Source organism: Ammodytes marinus (assembly GCF_949987685.1).
Source record: "Ammodytes marinus genome assembly, chromosome: 25".
NCBI lineage: Eukaryota > Metazoa > Chordata > Actinopteri > Uranoscopiformes > Ammodytidae > Ammodytes > Ammodytes marinus.
In genome coordinates this window covers 377,172-395,863 of record NC_137229.1, presented here as the reverse complement: position 1 = coordinate 395,863, position 18,692 = coordinate 377,172, and the positions used below count along the sequence as shown (strand labels likewise).

The window sequence follows — 18,692 nt, the reverse complement described above, 5'->3', positions numbered from 1 at the left end:
TTAGTAGTCAAAACTCAAACATTTAAGAAATTACAGCTCCATGAAAAATGTATTTGAAATATTTTTTAAATGTGAAAAGCAAATTTTCAGATTTTTTTTTTATGTTTATAAACAGTTTGATGAAGGAGTCATTGGTTCATTACTCACGTTTTTGGAGTTCCTTAGCTCTGATCACCTCGTCATTGATCCTGTAGAATGAACACAATCCTAAAGTTATGAATCAAGTTTAAATAATTGTTCATTGTTTGAGTTAACCAGCTTCAGAGTCCAGAGACAACTGATCAAATGCTTTTCATCATCAAATCTTCACCACAGAGACCATAACTGACTGCAGACAGTCATGTTCTGATCCTGCATTAGTAAAAAAAAATAAGATAATAATTATTATAATGAAGGAATTTATAATTAATGATTAGTCGAGGTCCAAAAACATCACATGAAAAACTAACAAACTACTTTTTTAATTTTACAATATGTCTGTTAAAAAATTGTAAAATGTTGCATTGCTTTGCATTATCTAGTGGAATATTTTTGTGGAAAAAACAAAGAAAAGAAAGATGAAATGTAAAATAAGGAGAAACTGCACTCAGGACGTTAAACCACTGATTTGTTGTGCTAGGCTATTAGCTTCTCATACAAATCTATGAACTAACTGTTAACTTGTTTATAATATTCACTTTGTCTAAATGTTGGATTTGCTCCTCATTGATAGTTTATATTTGAACTGTTCCTACTTTGCACTACAACGTCAGCACAACATTTCCCCTCTGGAGGAATAAAGTGTCTGATCTGATCTCAGTCCCTGTAGAGGGGCTTCTGAACACTTGACTGTGAGGGGTCTCATGCTTGATGCTCCAGGAGCTGCTCCTATTGGTTGGTTGGGACGCTCACACAGTGGAAGGTAGAACTGGAGGGAAACCCCTAATGTGAGTGAGGCATTAACCTCCCTGTGTTTAGTACAATACAGCAGAACCAGCTGGACTGAGTCTGACCCCATACTGACCTCAGAGTCTCCAGGCTACAGTCTGGACTCTCCACATAGTCAGAAAGCAGCTTCACTCCTGAATCCTGCAGGTTGTTTCCCCACCGATACAGCTCCAGCTCTCTGAGATGGGAGGGGTTGGACTTCAGAGCTGAGGCCAGAGAAGCACAGCTGATCTCTGACAAACTGCACTCACTCAATCTGAATAAAGAATAAATGATGGAGATAAAGATAAAATTATAATCCAATCAGATGTGTTCAGATTTTAAATGTTTAGCCAAACATTATTATGTCCTAATGAATTAACTTTTCTCTAAACTTATCACAGTGACTTTGTTATTCTGTGTTTGTGGATCATCACAATGTCAGTTATATTTGATTATTTGTGAAAATACATTAAAATGAACTGAAAAAAAAATATTTCTACTAAAGCAAATAATCTTAATCAATTTACAATCAATCTTCTTTGTAAAGATTTGACCAGTTAACAAAAAAATATTAATGGAAATTTCATTGAGTTTTTTCCACATTTATCTCTAAAAAACAGAGGTCTTGATTGCAGACAGCATTTCGAAACTAAATAAAAATATTAACAAAAGGAAGTATAAAACTTCTTGGATGTAAGTTATGACTTTACACAACTGAGGTTAAATTGTTCATTAAATATATAAGATGTACAACAGTAACAGAGTCAATGAACTGACCTCAGAGTCTCCAGTCTACAGTGTGGACTCTCCAGAAAACCACACAGCAGCTTCACTCCTGAATCCTGCAGCAGCTCGTTGTAACTCAGATCCAGCTTTCTGAGATGGGAGGGGTTGGACTTCAGAGCTGAGGCCAGAGAATCACAGCTGATCTCTGACAACCTGCAGCCACTCAATCTGAATAAAGAATAAATGAAGGAGATAAAGATAAAATTATAATCCAATCAGATGTGTTCAGATTTTAAATGTTTAGCCAAACATTATTATGTCCTAATGAATTAACTTTTCTCTAAACTTATCACAGTGACTTTGTTATTCTGTGTTTGTGGATCATCACAATGTCAGTTATATTTGATTATTTGTGAAAATACATTCAAATGAACTGAAAAAAAATATATTTCTACTAAAGCAAATAAACTTAATCAATTTACAATCAATCTTCTTTGTAAAGATTTGACAGTTAACAAAAAAATATTAATGGAAATTTCATTGAGTTTTTTCCACATTTATCTCTAAAAAACAGAGGTCTTGATTGCAGACAGCATTTCAAAAATAAATAAAAATATTAACAAAAGGAAGTATAAAACTTCTTGGATGTAAGTTATGATTTTACACAACTGAGGTTAAATTGTTCATTAAATATATAAGATGTACAACAGTAACAGAGTCAATGAACTGACCCCAGAGTCTCCAGTCTACAGTGTGGACTCTCCAGAAAACCACACAGCAGCTTCACTCCTGAATCCTGCAGCAGCTTGTTGTAACTCAGATCCAGCTCTCTGAGATGGGAGGGGTTGGACTTCAGAGCTGAGGCCAGAGAATCACAGCTGATCTCTGACAAACTGCAGTCACTCAATCTGAATAAAGAATAAATGATGGAGATAAAGATTAAATTATAATCCAATCAGATGTGTTCAGGTTTGAAATGTTTAGCTGAACATTATTATGTCGTAATGAAATAACTTTTCTCTAAACTTATCACAGTGACTTTGTTATTCTGTGTTTGTGGATCATCACAATGTCAGTTAAATTGTATTAGTTGTGAAAAAACATTAAAACTAACAAAACCAAATAGATATTTCCAGTAAAGCAAATGCAATTCATCAATTTACAATACATCTTATGTGTAGATATTTGACTATTTACCACAAAAAAATGACATTTTATTTAAGAACTAAAAGTGGAAATGTACTAAATTATTCTCAATTAAACAGACAAATTTTGTTACTGCAAACTAAATTTAGAAGATAAATAAAAATAAGAACAAGTAATGCCTGTATATAAATTAGTAAATTATCACAGTGAATGAATACTTTATTCCGGACTCAAAGTTCCATATAACTTTGTAAGTCTGTATTTTTGTATCATCTATGTGTTATAAAAAAATATATAATAATTTAAACTGAAACAAAATAAATATTTCACCTTCAGCAAATGAACTTCATCAATTTACAATTTTATATTTTGTCTAAACATGGGGCCAGATTAAAAAATAATAATAATGGAAATGAAAAGAATATGTAGATGATATACAAATATGAATAAATGGAACTATAAAACTTCTTGGATGTAAATTCTGTTTACTGTTTAACTGAGGTTAAATTGTTCATTAAACATATAATGTCTCCAACAGTAACAGAGTCAGTGAACTGACCTCAGAGTCTCCAGTCTACAGAGTGGACTCTCCAGAAAACCACACAGCAGCTTCACTCCTGAATCCTCCAGCAGCTCGTTTTCACTCAGATCCAGCTCTCTGAGATGGGAGGGGTTGGACTTCAGAGCTGACACCAGAGAATCACAGCTGATCTCTGACAACCTGCAGCGACTCAATCTGAATAAATGATGGAGATAAAGATTAAATTATAATCCAATCAGATGTGTTCAGGTTTTAAATGTTAAGCTAAACATTATTGTGTCCTAATCAATGAACTTTACTTTAAACTTATCACAGTGACTTTGTTATTCTGTGTTTGTGGATCATCATAATGGCAGTTATATTTTATTATTTGTGGAAACACATTAAAATGAACTGAAACCAAAGAAAAAATTTCACTAAAGGAAATCAATTTACAATAAATCGTTTGTGTAAAGATGTGACCATTCACCAAAAAATATGAAAATACATTTAATTAAAGAACTAAAATTGGAAATGTACTCAATGATTCTCTAGGAAACAGACTTAATTTGTAACTGCAGACTAAATTTAGAAGAGAAATAAAAATATCAAATATAAAACTTCTTGTCGTCAGTGCTGCTTGAAAGTATGTGATCCTTTTGAGTTGTATTGAGTTTAACCATTATTAGTTCATTTTATCAATACCAGTATTTTCCACATCAAATAACAGATGTGTGTTTATCAATTCCACATACTTTTTTTGAGGAAATGAATTATGTATCCAAAAGACTAAAATAAAATAAATTATTTAGCAGAGTTAATATGTGCAAAAGTTTGTGAACCCTGAGCTATATTGCTGAAATCGAGCAGGTAAAAACAATCAGGTGGGACAAATTGAGTGATGAAATGGACCAATGTAATGAGATATCTTTTGTGAAGAGATTAGGCGGCACTAGTACAGCCAGAGACCAAATCAGGTCAGTTCAGGCTCACCAAAGTGAACCCATACAGGTCAGACATGCCAAGAGGAAAGAAAATCTCAGAGGAGTTGTGAGAGCACAATTACTCTTGGCTCAAACACATTACTTCTGTTTAGTAACAATATCTATTAATTTAGGCTATATTTGGCTGCTCCACTTCAAGTCAGCCCTGCCAGGCGATAGTTAAGTTTCAGTTTCGTTTTCATCTGTGTTATACAGCTCTTTGGACCATCTGATCGGCTCCCGACAGCGCGAATGAGTCTAAAGCCAGTGATAACTGAACTAAATGATCAAATAAAACTATCTCTTCCTCCCTCTATCTGTCTATCTTTCTCTCTCCACTACACACTCAGTCACTACTATCCATGCTTAAAGGAATCAGGAATATAACCTAATTAGCACATTATTTTTAAATGTTTTATATAATTTATTAATTTTTTTCCCCCATATAATTTTGACGGTTTTTTGAAAAATGTGTTGGTTTGTAAGTGAAAGTAAGTAAGATGGATTAAAACAACCTGTGAAACCTACCTTTTAAATGTCTTTTATTTCATGTTTCTATGTGCTACAGAGGCTTAGATATTAAGGTTTTGGTAGATGTTGACAATTCGTAGTATTTTTTCAGAAAACCCTCAGGCGATAAGGACATGCATCCTAGATTGCCATTGGTGTCAATGGGTTAATACAAAGAATGAGATACAAGACAGATAGGCTCATTCATCTGAATGTAGAGCATGTTCACTGTGTGTTAGATGGCCGCCTATATGAACAACACAAGGGCTGAGAATACTGATCAGATAGCCTAAATTATCGATCAAACGTAAAATCATCAAGACATGATAAAAACATCCTAATGGAGATGTCTATGGAGTGATTTTGCTTCAAACTGTACAGGGACGAGTTGTGATACCTCAGTCGGAGCTGCAGCGTAAAGTGAAAACAAACTCAGAGTAGGTCAAACCACCTATCCAGCAGGTTAGACCCACGGCGTATGTTGCCACGGACACAGACTGAGTTGTGCTGAACCTGCTTCCTGAAACGGAAAACCCAGAGTTTCCACTAACTCAGAGCGAACAAACTCTGGGTTGCCCCAAAACACACTTCCTGAAACAGGGCTCTGAGTGTTGTCTGTACCAGCCACATCAGTTTCTGACAGGAAGATCATCACAGTTCAAAACTTCACCTTTAATGAGCTTTGACTTCATGTCTTTATATTCTCTCTCTCTCTCTCTCTCTCTCTCTCTCTCTCTCTCTCCCTCTCTCTCTCTCTCTCTCTCTCTCTCTCTCTCTCTCTAGAAGCTCAAACTCTCTGCTGCCTGTTTCTATCTGCTGTCATCAGATCTTCAATAAGTTCATTCACATCTCTCACACAGTCTACAGCAGGGGTTCTCAAAGTTTTGACAGCTGAGGGCCAATTTAGGAACCCAAAATTTGACTGAGGGCCGCCGAAGGGAAAAAAATTAATAAAACAGAAAACATAATCCCATTTGTAATCATTTTAATGACCAGTTTGCATCTCTACAGTTACATGTATTGGTCTGCATCCAGTATAAATAAAATGTATATAACAAATGTGGCAAAGGCAAAACCTGGCACAACTTGAGAAAACCTTAAGAAACATTGTAACTAAAACACAATCCCTGGGGTTCTCTGCCCCCCTACAGTCAAATATGGGATATAACAGTCCTGTGTGCCTTTCAGAAACATATTTAGTACAGTTGAGGTTGTGTCAAAGCTTAGCTCAGTAGCTTAGTATATGTTGGATACATACATTTAATTTAATTTGCCTAAACAGGGTTTGTATTTTTTCAACATTGCACCCTGCTTTGTCCCACTTCTCAAGAATCACTGATATATAATAAATCAATTTTAAATAACAAATTAGGCAAAACTAGGGAAAACCTTGAGAAACATTGTAATTAATGCATCATCCCTGGGGTTCTCTGCCCTATACAGTTGAATTTGGGATATAACAGTGTGCATTTCAGAATTAAAACTTATTTAGAACAGTCAGTCTCAGTGTGCCTTGCTTTCTTTCTTATCAGCTGGACCTTATTCAGGAGCAATTCCAGCTACCAAATCACCACAGGAAAACCTGCAGACACACACACACACACACACACACACACACACACACACACACACACACACACACACACACACACACACACACACACACACACACACACACACACACACACACACACACACACACACACACACACACACACACACACACACACACACACACACACACACACACACACACACACACACACACACACACACACACACACACACACACAGGGAGGGAGAGAAAGAGAGAGACTTTTAAAATAGAAGCTTACTAAACAAGTCATTATCATCACTAATATTTCATTGCCTGTCATCAATAAGCTTGTCATTAAATCACACAATATTTGTTAATAGGTCAACATACCTTTTTGTATGGGATTTGTGGTGCTGTTTTCGGTTGGCCACGAGTCCTTTGATGTCCGGCTCCATCTCCGTCGTTGTAATACGAAGTACATGATGTAGATGGCCATCTGTAAGCCTGGACCTCAACTTGGATTTATTGATGGCCATGGTGGAGAAGGTCTTCTCGCATATATATGTGCTCCCAAATAAAGAGGCCATTCTGATCGCATGCTGGCGCAGTGCAGGGTATGACGCTCGGGAAAGTCCGTTGTAGAACTCGATTAAATTACTTTCACGATATGCTGCTCTGGCCTCGGAGCTCTCCTGCAGGTCGATTAGCTCAAACTGCATTTCTGCAGGCTCTTCCGCAGGGACACACGAAAAGGGATTTTGGAACAGGTTGATTGACTTCTCGTGGTTCCTGAAGTCTGAGAAACGGTGCTCGAATTCCTCACTTAGTTTTTTTATGAGGTTTTGATTGTGGTCTGACGTCAGGTGACACAGAATGTGGGGCCCATCTGCGTCTGGTTCATCAACGAGCGCCTTGCAGGCGGGAAAATGGGTCAGATCTCCCCGTTTGAGCTGTCCCTGGAGCAGTTCAATTTTCCTCTGGAAAGCTTTCACGTTGTCAAAGAGTGTGGAAATAAGCTTCCCATGGCCCTGCAGCTTCAAATTAAGATCGCTCAGACAGGTGTTCACATCAACAAGGAGCGCTAAGTCACAGAGCCATTTAGTGTCACTTAGCTGTGCCAAATCCTGTTTTTAACTCCATGAACTCTCTTATTTCCTTCCTCAAGTTAAAAAAACGCTTCAATGTGGCACCTCTGCTCAGCCACCTGACAGCAGAGAAGTACACAACGTCACCAAAATCTGCCTCCATTTGCTCCAAAAAAGCCTTGAATTGGCGGTGATTGAGACCTCTCGACTTAATTAAATTAACCGTCTTCACAACAATCTCCATGACATGTTTCATTTGAAGCGTTTGAGCAGCGAGGGCTTCTTGGTGTATAATGCAGTGATATTTAATTAGTTTCTCACCTCCGCTGTTGGCCACTTTCTCAGAGAGGAGCGACACGGCACCTGCCTTTCTGCCGACCATTGCCGGAGCTCCATCTGTTGTGACACCGACCATAGACGCCAGCTTCACATTGTATGCTTCGAGACTGCGACACACAGCATCACAAATGTCGACTCCCCTTGTTCTGTCTTTTATACTCTCCAAACTAAGCAGCTCTTCGCCTATTTCAAAGTTCCCCGTGACCGTTCGGATGAAAATCAGCAATTGTGCTGTATCGGAAATGTCAGTGCTTTCATCCAGTGCGATGGAAAAGGCTCCCTTTCCTAGTCCCTCCATACGTTGTCTCAGTTGCTCTTTGAGATTGTTTGCCAGATCTTCGATTCGTCGTGTCACTGTGTCATTAGACAAACTTATGTCACGGAGCTTTGCTTTTTGCTCCGGGCATACAATGTCGGCCACTTTTAAAATGCAGTCTCGCACAAATTCTCCATCACTGAAGGGCTTGCTGCGGCGGGCTATTTCATGCGCTACAATGTAGCTAGCCTGTGTTACAGCTTCACTGGATTTGTTTAGCTTTGTGAAAACTGACTGCTGTGCAGCGTAGCCTCTTTTAAGTTGTTCAAGCTTACCGGTGCGCTCCTCGCGGGTAAATTTGTCGTAGGATTTATGATTGGTATCATAATGGCGTTTTATGTTGAAGTCCTTCAACATTGCATTAACCTGCTTGCAGATCAGGCACATGACTTTATCTGACCCGTGAGGTACGGCAAAGTAAGCGTATGTCCACTTATCTTGAAACCGCCTTTTCTCATCGCCAAAATTACGTTTTTTTCTCGAGGGGCCCGGCTCCCGCTCCGACTCCATCATCACAGCTGCAGTCACGGTCCCTTCCCTGAGGCAGCGGCAGAGTGACTGAGGCGGGAAACGCGTCAGCATCCCAGTGGTGAAAAAAAACATTGCACCGTCGACCTCTGGGAGTGAGGTCAAGTGAGGTCTAAATCACGAAACAGTTCATCCTTTCAAAATAATGTACAGTCGGATTAAAACTAACAAATCTAACAGGATTTAATTGAAAGCTAGAGAGTCAACTTTTCTATTTCTATTTATGTATTTTTGTTTAAATTAATATTGATATTAAAAAAATATATATATAAAAAAAAATTATTAAAAAAAAAATTATATATATAATTTTTTTTTTTTTTTTACATACATCTGTATGTCATCGCGGGCCGCCAGGAATGTTTCCGCGGGCCGCCATTGGCCCGCGGGCCGCACTTTGAGAACCTATGGTCTACAGCCTCATCAGTACTGACTGATGGACCACAATGGGAGTCTGTGGAAGCTGAAAGAACAAAGGTATAACCCCAAAACGATTTGAATTGAATATATTCAAAAAACTGTGTAAACTACAGTCGTTGAACTGACCTCAGAGTCTCCAGTCTACAGTGTGGACTCTCCAGTGCAGCAAACAGCTTCACTCCTGAATCCTCCAGGTCGTTCCAACTCAGATCCAGCTCTCTGAGATGGGAGGGGTTGGACTTCAGAGCCGAAGCCACAACTTCACAGTGAGTCTCTGAGAGTCCACAGTCAGGAAGTCTGTAATGAAACGTATGTAAAATAAAATATGCATTTTTACTATAATCATTTGGTTCAGCTCATCTTATTTTACTTGAATTTGACATGAAACAATAATTCTCATCGCTCTCTCTTGGACCTGAAATCTGTTTTGATATTCTAGCAGATGAAGCAAGACACAATGTAGTTACATTTAGGCTTCCATGATGTTCACAGACTGAAATCATTTTAGGGCTGCAACTAACAATTGTTTAAGTAAGCAATATTATTTTGTTAATATACGTGTTAAATCAATGTTCATACAGCAATCACTTAAAACAGTAGGAGCAGTTCATAACACAGGACTCCCAGTTATTCAGCTTTGCAGTCATTTTCAAGTATCCCACTCGCTTTTATCCAATCAGGAGACAGAGCGCTGAAAGAAACAGACAAAGACAGACGCTAGATGACTGGCTGCTCTCCATCGCGGCACTATCTGACGAAGACGGCTGCACGTTAATGTGGTGGTGACGTAGGGACGAGGGAGGGGACTGCTAACTTCAGTCACTGACAGGAAGTAGGCTAAAGGCCAGGACACACCAGTCCGACTACCCGAAAATGGTGACTGCCGATTCAGGGAGCTCCAGTCTTCCTGTCGCGGCCGAAAAAGTGCAAAGAACACACCAAACCGACTGTTGCCTTTCCGTACGCTCTGCGCCTGCGCGGGACGTAATGTCTCCATAACAGCAGGCGGCGCTAATCTGTATTGTGGCCCGAAAAAATACGGAAGCCGGAAATGATGGGACGGCTCTTTAACATAGATAGAAATACTTATTTATATTTATGGACCATAAAGAGCACCATTTTTAGCAAAGAGTGTCGAGCATGGTGTCGAGCAGTCAACAAGGGTTGATGCATGTGAGTACTCGCTGAACGAAACAAACAAACAAACACATTAAAACGATGGCTAACTGTTGTTAGCTGTTTGTGCTACCCGCCTCACTTCCGGCCTTCACTGATCCACTAGCCCTCCACAAATCAAATTGCTCAAACTGAAAGACTGTCCGCCGCCAAAAGAAGCCCGACGACATCAACTACGACCGATTTCACGGCACACAGCAAACAGATTCGTGTCTCCGTCCCCTCGAAACTCTACGACGGTGATTATCGGGCCGGTGTGTCCTGGCCTTAAAGGACCATCTCGCTTACTTCTCCCTCAATCTGTTGATGATTTTTTTTTCGATTAAATCGATGAATTGGAAAAAAACTTATAATTCCACCACTTTTTTCATAAACAGCTGCTTGAAGTATTATTAAATTGTAAAATATAAAAAAATAAAATGTTGATGTCAAATAGCAACAGGCGGTGGACTGAGACAAGACCTGGGGCCTCATTCATAAAGGTGTGCGTAGAATCCTTTCCAAAACAAACCAAGAATGTGCTGTGCAAAAAAGAAAAGTTTTTGCACAGCACACAATCTTCCTTTATATAAACCCATTTGTTGATTTGATTTGTTTGCGGACAATCTCCGCCCTGTGTCGCCCTGTGTCACCTCCTAGTTTCATTACACAATCTACCAGTGTTAATTTCGTAGACTAAGACTATGACGAAAAATATTCGTCTACGAACCTTTTTCACGGACGTAAACTAAATAAAAACTAAATAAAAAGGCAGATGTGATGACGAAGACTGAGACTAATTTAACTGACACTATAGTCTACGAATAGGAACTAGACGAAACTGTTAGGGCGGGACGAATGGAGAAGAGATCCAATCAGAACTACTCTTTTTGTGGGACAAGTTGGGAAGAAATCCAATCAGTGCAAAGCAGCGAATTCAACCCTGTGTCGGTGAAAATCGACGGGAGACCGCGCAGGTGTGAGCGGGTGGAGTGAGCCGCTGTGCTGAAAAACTCTGCGGTATGATGGACAAAAATGATAGTCAGGAATATCCTGCCCGTTAACGATGTCTAGGGGAACGGCTAAGTTCCGCGATCTGTTTGTAGTAGGCTCTGTCTCGAGTTTGAATACACAGAGCCATGTGAAACTGCCGCCTCCGTCCGTTAGTTTCTGTTTTTAAGTTACAATCAACTCCGACGCATGGACAGCGTTCAATTAAAACCTCTAATTGTATTATCTAAAAGGCTTTGATGCAAAAGAAGTCCGAACACACACAGCGGCAGCAGTGTTGCTTGAAGGAAAGCGCAGTTGCTCAGTTTTATCAGCACCTTACTGCGTGCTGCTGCTGCCCAGGGGTGGCCTTAACGATCTCGGGGCCCGTTTCAAGACCTAGTGTGGGGCCCCCCACTTTTTTAAAATATTTTCTTTATTTTATTTTTTTTTATAAATAATGCTTGTGCATGCTCCCCGCAAAAAGAAAAAAGATTGTGGAATCCAGTTGGTTCATAGACAGATCATGAGATAATGGACCCCCGGGCACAGGCTCTTAAAGCCCCCCCTCCCCCCTATCCAGTCAGGTACACTGATTTTATGTGAGATTATTACTAATGAAATAGAATACATGTTTTGTATTACAACCATTAAATCTGTGTCTGTATTGCATATTCAAACCTTAATACCATTCAATGAAGAAAAACACTTAGTCGACGAAGTCCGCTGTAGATTTAGTCAAACTAAAATCTGCTTATATTAAGTAGACTAGACTAGACTAAGACTAAAATATTTTAGATGACTAGAATAGGACTAAGACTAAATGGTGTGATATTCAAAAGACTAAGACTAAGACTAAATCAGAATTTGCTGCCAAAATTAACACTGCAATCTACCATAAATGGTGAATGCTAAATAGTTCCTGAATTTGGTGACGCTCTTAATAAGCACGGCACTTTGACTGACATGAGGACAAAAGGGAGGTGACCGGCTGCAAAGAAAGCCTCTGGGAATGAAGAAAGCCTGTGCCGTGAATGCGCCACAGTACCTGACACACACACACACACACACACACACACACACACACACACACACACACACACACACACACACACACACACACACACACACACACACACACACACACACACACACACACACACACACACACACACACACACACACACACACACACACACACACACACACACACACACACACACACACTCACTTATCACATATCATGGCACAGTCATTATAGTCTTTTTTGAGAAGTGAAATAATGCATTAGCCGTTAGTCTATTAGTTATATTGGAGAAATGTAAATGTGAATTCAATTGTTCTGAGACAGCTTTGTCAGGCTGATCTGCACCATTGGTGGTGCGAGTGCGACGCCTAGTGGCGAAACAGGGGTAGTGTATTGTGATGTAACTTTGTTAACAAGTGGATGAGTTTAGTTGCCACACTTTTCAAATGGTGAAATACTGCTGTACTGCTGTTCAATACATGTCGGATCCTTGGAGCAATACGTCGGTAAGTGTTCTTTTGGTTGTTGTAGGCAGGTATCATAATTGACCCTTATGTGAATATGTATGCAATAATATAATAGTTGTTAAGATGTAATATCATTTTAGCCTAGCTCATTCTTTTTCTTAGTGTAAGTTATGCTAGTGCTATCTGCTTAATGTATATGCACAGGCTTATATTTGTGTTTGTGAAAATGTAAAAGAAATATTTGGCTATTTAGTCATTATATTTTTGTTTGTATTCCTTAGTTTTACAAAAAGAAAACAATGCTTGGAGTGAACTCTTCAATAAACCATCTTAAGAAGACTTCAAGCCAGCTTCATTTATTGCCTTGTTCGCTATCTGCCTACGCATTGTTAGGACACAACTGCTAGGACAGAATACTATTCGAGAGCATTGTTTCCCTCCCGTGAGATCCAAACATTTCCAGTAATCTTCCAGGGTCAAATGTCATGGAAAAAAGATGCATGTAATCATTTGCTAAATTCATAACATGATTTTATCGAACGAAATAGGCCTATACAGTACCAACGTTTGCCACCGCACATTTCTGCCTGTCTACGTAAGGTTTTTGTGTGCAGCAAGCTTTATAAATGAGCTCCTAGGTGAATACGTAGTGTAGTGGCAATCTACAAAACAAACCCCACTTGAGGGGTCAGCCATTTAGCAACGTGTGGTGGTGTAGCATCAAAAAGGGAAGTCCGCCAGGAGTACACGTTTAACCATTTATAGTATTTTAGAACTGTGCAAAATGAGAGAGAAGCTCCTATAACTTAAAAATAACCCACCCCGTGCATCCCACCCGCTCCCAACTACAGTCACTATAACGTTGTGGCTGACCCAGGATCAGTAGCTGCGGGTGGCCAAACATAGCAGCACGCTAGCCTATGTTTGGACCTGTTAACTGCTATGTCTGTGTCGCGGGCGGCAGTTGCTGTCGGTAGCAACAGGAGGAGAAAAATGTTCTGCTCCGTTCAGAGCAAGGGAGGACAAAAACGTCTGCAGTTTTCAGAGGTGTGTGTGTGATTAATACGGGACATCAACGACATAACGTCGGCTCTACTAAGCAGTTTAACCACTATTTAAAGAATAATACAGTTGGTTTGTGATGTATCTGAGAAACTAAACTAGTAATCTATACTGATATATGAAGTAAATCACATCTGTAGAGCCTATTAACCAACTCTACATTAGGCCTGTTTGGTGCAGTGTGGAGAACTCGGTCGTACGCGTGTTTGTGTATCCAATAACCAATAACCAATACAACCATTTGCTTTGAGTGCTGTGACTCATGGCCAAACAAACATAGCAGCATGCTTGTCAAGTTATCTGGGTGTTGATGTTCAATAAATCAGTAAGATATTATCTAACACAATTATAATTACAATACCAATATATATATATATTCCCATACAATATAAGATATTCACCATGAAAGACAATAAATTACATTATTTATGAATAAATCTATCTAATAAGTGGTTATATTTATATAAATGACAGTGCATTATTTAGGCATCAATGACCTTCCATACAAACATTTTCACCATGTGCGCCTCCACCAAATGTGCCCAAGACGTCACAGAGGACGTCTGCGCTGTCCGATGCGCTGTCACATTGACAAAGTGAAAAAGTGCCAGACCCCTCTGCACTGTGCAAACTATACTTTGGTGCAAAAACAGAAAATACATACCAATGCGTGCTCTCGCGTTCTCCCATGCACAAACCCTTCATGTCCCGACCGGAAACAGCGGACCTTTATCAACTCACCCGTGCGCACTCACCTCACGTGCTGCAATCAAGCCAAGTGATGCCCGGTGTGATCGCAAATGAAAAGGAGTTTCATACACAGGAAAACCGCCACCACTGATATGTTTTAAAGCACCACAACTTCTAAATCTAAATGTGACATCTGTCTTAACAATGCTAGCCTATGTTTGGACCTGTTAACTGCTATGTCTGTGTCGCGGGCGGCAGTTGCTGTTGGTAGCAACAGGAGGAGAAAAATGTTCTGCTCCGTTCAGAGCAAGGGAGGACAAAAACATCTGCAGTTTTCAGAGGTGTGTGTGATTAATACGGGACATCAACGCCATAACGTCGGCTCTACTAAGCAGTTTAACCACTATTTAAAGAATAATATAGTTGGTTTGTGATTTATTTGAGAAACTAAACTAGTAATCTATACTGATATATGAAGTAAATCACATCTGTAGAGCCTATTAACCAACTCTACATTAGGCCTGTTTGGTGCAGTGTGGAGAACTCGGTCGTAGGCCTGTTTGTGTGTCCAATACTATTTGCTTTGAGTGCTGTGACTCATGTATTGCTTGTTGTGATGCATGCTCACCAATAGTTCATATTCCAAATTGTTTCTGTTGTAAGGTAAGTTCATTCAGGCTGTTAAGTACAGAGCAAACAATGTATCACAAACGCTGACAAGTTTACACGTTGACACGGTACAAAACTGTTTGCTTTCCCCAGATTACACACACCTGGCCGTGCCAAGTGATTATCATTTATGCTTTCTAATGAGCCAAAGCTCCATCCAGGGGTCAAACACCAACCTGCATCTTCACCAAATAAACCAAAAACAAAAGAATAGCCTAATGGCTCCAACATCTGTACTTACACAGCCTTTCTGCAGTTCCTCACAGCTGGAATCAGTCTCCATCGTCCCTCCCATGATGTGTTGTACTTCTCCAGGTCCAACTCATCCAGAACCTCGTCTGACATCTGCAGCATGTCGGCCAGAGCTGAGCAGTGGATCTCAGAGAGTTTCTTCTCTGATCTGTTCTCTGACTTCAGGAACTCCTGGATCTCCTGATGAACTGAGAGGTCGTTCATCTCCGTCAGACAGTGGAAGATGTTGATGCTTCTGTCAGGAGAGATCCATTTACTGTTCATCTTCTTCAGGTTGTTGATGACTCTCTGGATAATTTCTGGACTGTTGTCTGTTGGACCCAGCAGGCCTCCCAAGAGTCTCCGGTTGGACTCCAGAGAGAGGCCATGAAGGAAGCGGACAAACAGGTCCAGGTGGCCATTTTTACTTTCAAGGGATTTCTGCATGGCTCTCCTCAAAAAGTCATCTAGGGAAAGGTAATGGTCTGTCTGTGGTAAGGCCTTGCACATGGCTCCAGGGGATATGTAATCATTTTCTTCTTCTTCTTCTTCTTCTTCTTCTTCTTCTTCTTCTTCATCATAATCATCATCATCATCATCATCATGCTCATCTCCCAGGAAACCCTCCACTACCTCTGTGTTCCTGTTGGTGTAACAGTGGTCCAGGTGGCCATCTTTACTTTCAAGGGCTCTCTTCAAAAAGTCATCTAGGGAGTAATCTTCATCATCTTCATCATCATCTCCCAGGAAACCCTGCAGCACCTCTGTGTTCCTGTTGGTGTAACAGTGGTACATATAGACTGCAGCCAGAAACTCCTGGACGCTCAGATGAACAAAGCTGTAGACTGTGTTCTGGAAGATCACACTCTCACTCTTGAAGATCTCAGTACAAACTCCTGAGTACACCGAGGCCTCTGTGACATCCAGACCACACCGCTCCAGGTCTTCTTGGTAGAACATGACGTTTCCTTCCTGCAGTTGCTCAAACGCCAGCCTCCCCAGCTTCAGAAGAAGTTCCCCGTCAGCCTCCATCAGCTCCTGTGGACTCGTCTCATGTCCATCTTCATACTTCTGCTTCTTCCTCTGCGTCTGAACCAGCATGAAGTGTGAGTACATGCCAGTCAGGGTGTTAGGCAGCTCTCCTCTCTGGTCTGCAGTCAACATGTGCTCCAGAACTGTAGCAGTGATCCAGCAGAAGACTGGGATTAGACACATGATGTGGAGGCTCCTGGATGTGTTGATGTGTGAGATGATGCTGCTGGACAGCTCTTCATCACTGTATCTCCTCCTGAAGTACTCCTCCTTCTGTGGGTCAGTGAAGCCTCGTACTTCTGTTACCCTGTCAACACATGAAGGAGGGATCTGATTGGCTGCTGCAGGTCGGGAAGTTATCCAGATGAGAGCTGATGGAAGCAGATTCCCCTTGATGAGGTTCGTCAGCAGCACGTTGACTGATGACTTCTGTGTGACATCAGACACGACCTCATTGTTGTGGAAATCCAGAGAAAGTCTGCTTTCATCCAGGCCGTCAAAGATGAACAAAACTTTACAGACAGAGAGCTTCTCCGCTGTGACCTTCTGTAATGTTGGATGGAAGACATGGAGCAGCATGAGAAGACTGTACTGCTCATCTCTGATCAAGTTCAGCTCCCTGAACGAAAGCAGAATCAACAGACTGATATCTTGGTTTTTTGAGCCCTCTGCCCAGTCCAGAGTGAACTTCTGCACTGAGAAGGTTTTTCCAATGCCAGCGACTCCGTTGGTCATAACGACTCTGATGGGTCTGATTTTATTCTGTTGGTCGGGTAAGGCTTTAAAGATGTCGTGGCACTTGATTGGAGAGTCATGGAGGGTCTTTATCTTGGAAGCCTTCTCAAGCTGCTTCACCTCATGTTGGGTATTGACCTCTTCACTCTGTCCCTCTGTGATGTAGAGCTCAGTGTAGATCCTGTTGAGGAGGGTTTTAATCCCTTCTTCATCAATTCCTTCAGTCACACGTTCACATCTCTTCTTCAGACTGATCTTATGTTCGTCTAAAACCTCCTGCAGACCACTATCTGCTGGAAGACAAGAACAAATTATAAAGTGATTTTTTTTTGAGAATCTGTTCTATTTCATGACCAGCATTAAAATGTTCTACAAAATAATAAAGCAAGGGTTTTACCATTCAAGGGCTTTTGGAAAACACTTTAATATCTATATTGTACAGCACAGCGGATAAACCAATAGGAATCCTGTGTTCAGACATGATGACTCCAGCTGACAGATCTACAGTCTTACCATGTACAGTGCTGGTCTGACTGGCTGAGGTGAAGCACTGTCTGCAGAACCAGTGTCCACAGCTGGTAGAGACTGGATCCTTCAGGACGTCCTGACACAAAGCACAGCAGGACGGCTGCTCCTCTCTGTGGAGATCAGCACTTTCTTTATAACACATTACATTAGTGGAGGCGAAACCATGGCTCACTAGTTTAATGCAGCTCTTTCCCTACATATTCAATATAAAACATGAATATCATGAACATATGTCCTCTTAAAAATAATGGAACAAAATCACACTCCTTAAAAAGGGTCAAATCACAAACTGGACAAAGACAGACCAATATCTACGATCGCTTCAATGTCCCAAAATAGAAACAGTCTCTTACTTTGTGTCTGAGGGTCCAGGTTCACTGCTCACGTCTGGAGGGTCCTCTTTGGACCGGTCACTCTTCATAGATAGATAGTCGTAGTCTAGAGACCCTGAACTTAACATGAACCTGATAAAATGAACACAAACTTAATTGTATTCTGTTATTATTCTCTCATTATTATCTACAGCTGGAAAAAATATATATTTGAGAGTGAAAACTTTCTACTAAGGGTGTGACACTAAACGGGAGACAAATACTCAAGTAAAATCATTTAAACGTTACTTAGGCCTTGTTTTATGACGTGGTAACATGCACAGGCAAAGAGACAGCAAAGCGCTGTGTCACTTTGAGCAGTTTTCAGAGACTAGAGTAAAATGCAAACTTTGCGAAAGTGAGTTGGTTAATTAGGAACCATTAGAAATAATAACACCGACAGTGATGTTAAACATCAGCAGATTGTCCGTGTGCGACGTGTTCACGTAGGCCTACGTTTGGAAATAGCCCGTGTAGTATTGGTAGCCCACGAGTGTCCGATGACAGGGCAGTTATCTTAATGTGCGCACAGTCTTAATAATAAACAGAAATAGTTACTTTTGCATTTTCATTAATGGCTTGTCTATTAGAATGTTAAGTCTAAAGAGCTCCTAAAACGTTTGAATCTTATTAGTTTAGGCTACATTTGGCTTGGTTTTCCCAATGTTTTTTTGCTCATAGACTACTCGACTGGTCTAAAATACATCTAAAAACATAAG

General features: G+C 40.4%; 1 protein-coding gene across 7 annotated transcripts in view; it reads right to left on the bottom strand.

The window, feature by feature from the left end:
* Positions 1 to 18,692, bottom strand: part of LOC307270236 (NACHT, LRR and PYD domains-containing protein 12-like) — a 55,927-nt gene that overhangs the window by 36,013 nt on the left and 1,222 nt on the right. For 3 of the 7 annotated variants that reach the window (XM_080053417.1, XM_080053420.1, XM_080053421.1), the window contains exons 4-10: positions 17,956 to 18,066; positions 17,588 to 17,712; positions 15,318 to 17,367; positions 9,143 to 9,313; positions 3,341 to 3,517; positions 2,367 to 2,543; positions 1,687 to 1,863 (exon numbers count right to left, since the gene is read on the bottom strand). In XM_080053417.1, the coding sequence (XP_079909543.1) occupies positions 1,687 to 1,863; positions 2,367 to 2,543; positions 3,341 to 3,517; positions 9,143 to 9,313; positions 15,318 to 17,367; positions 17,588 to 17,712; positions 17,956 to 18,066 (2,988 nt within the window). Of the gene's footprint in view, positions 1 to 147; positions 189 to 1,003; positions 1,184 to 1,686; positions 1,864 to 2,366; positions 2,544 to 3,340; positions 3,518 to 9,142; positions 9,314 to 15,317; positions 17,368 to 17,587; positions 17,713 to 17,955; positions 18,067 to 18,692 lie in introns of all 7 variants that reach the window. The other 4 variants (XM_080053423.1, XM_080053419.1, XM_080053422.1 and 1 more) reach the window with 4 other exon arrangements.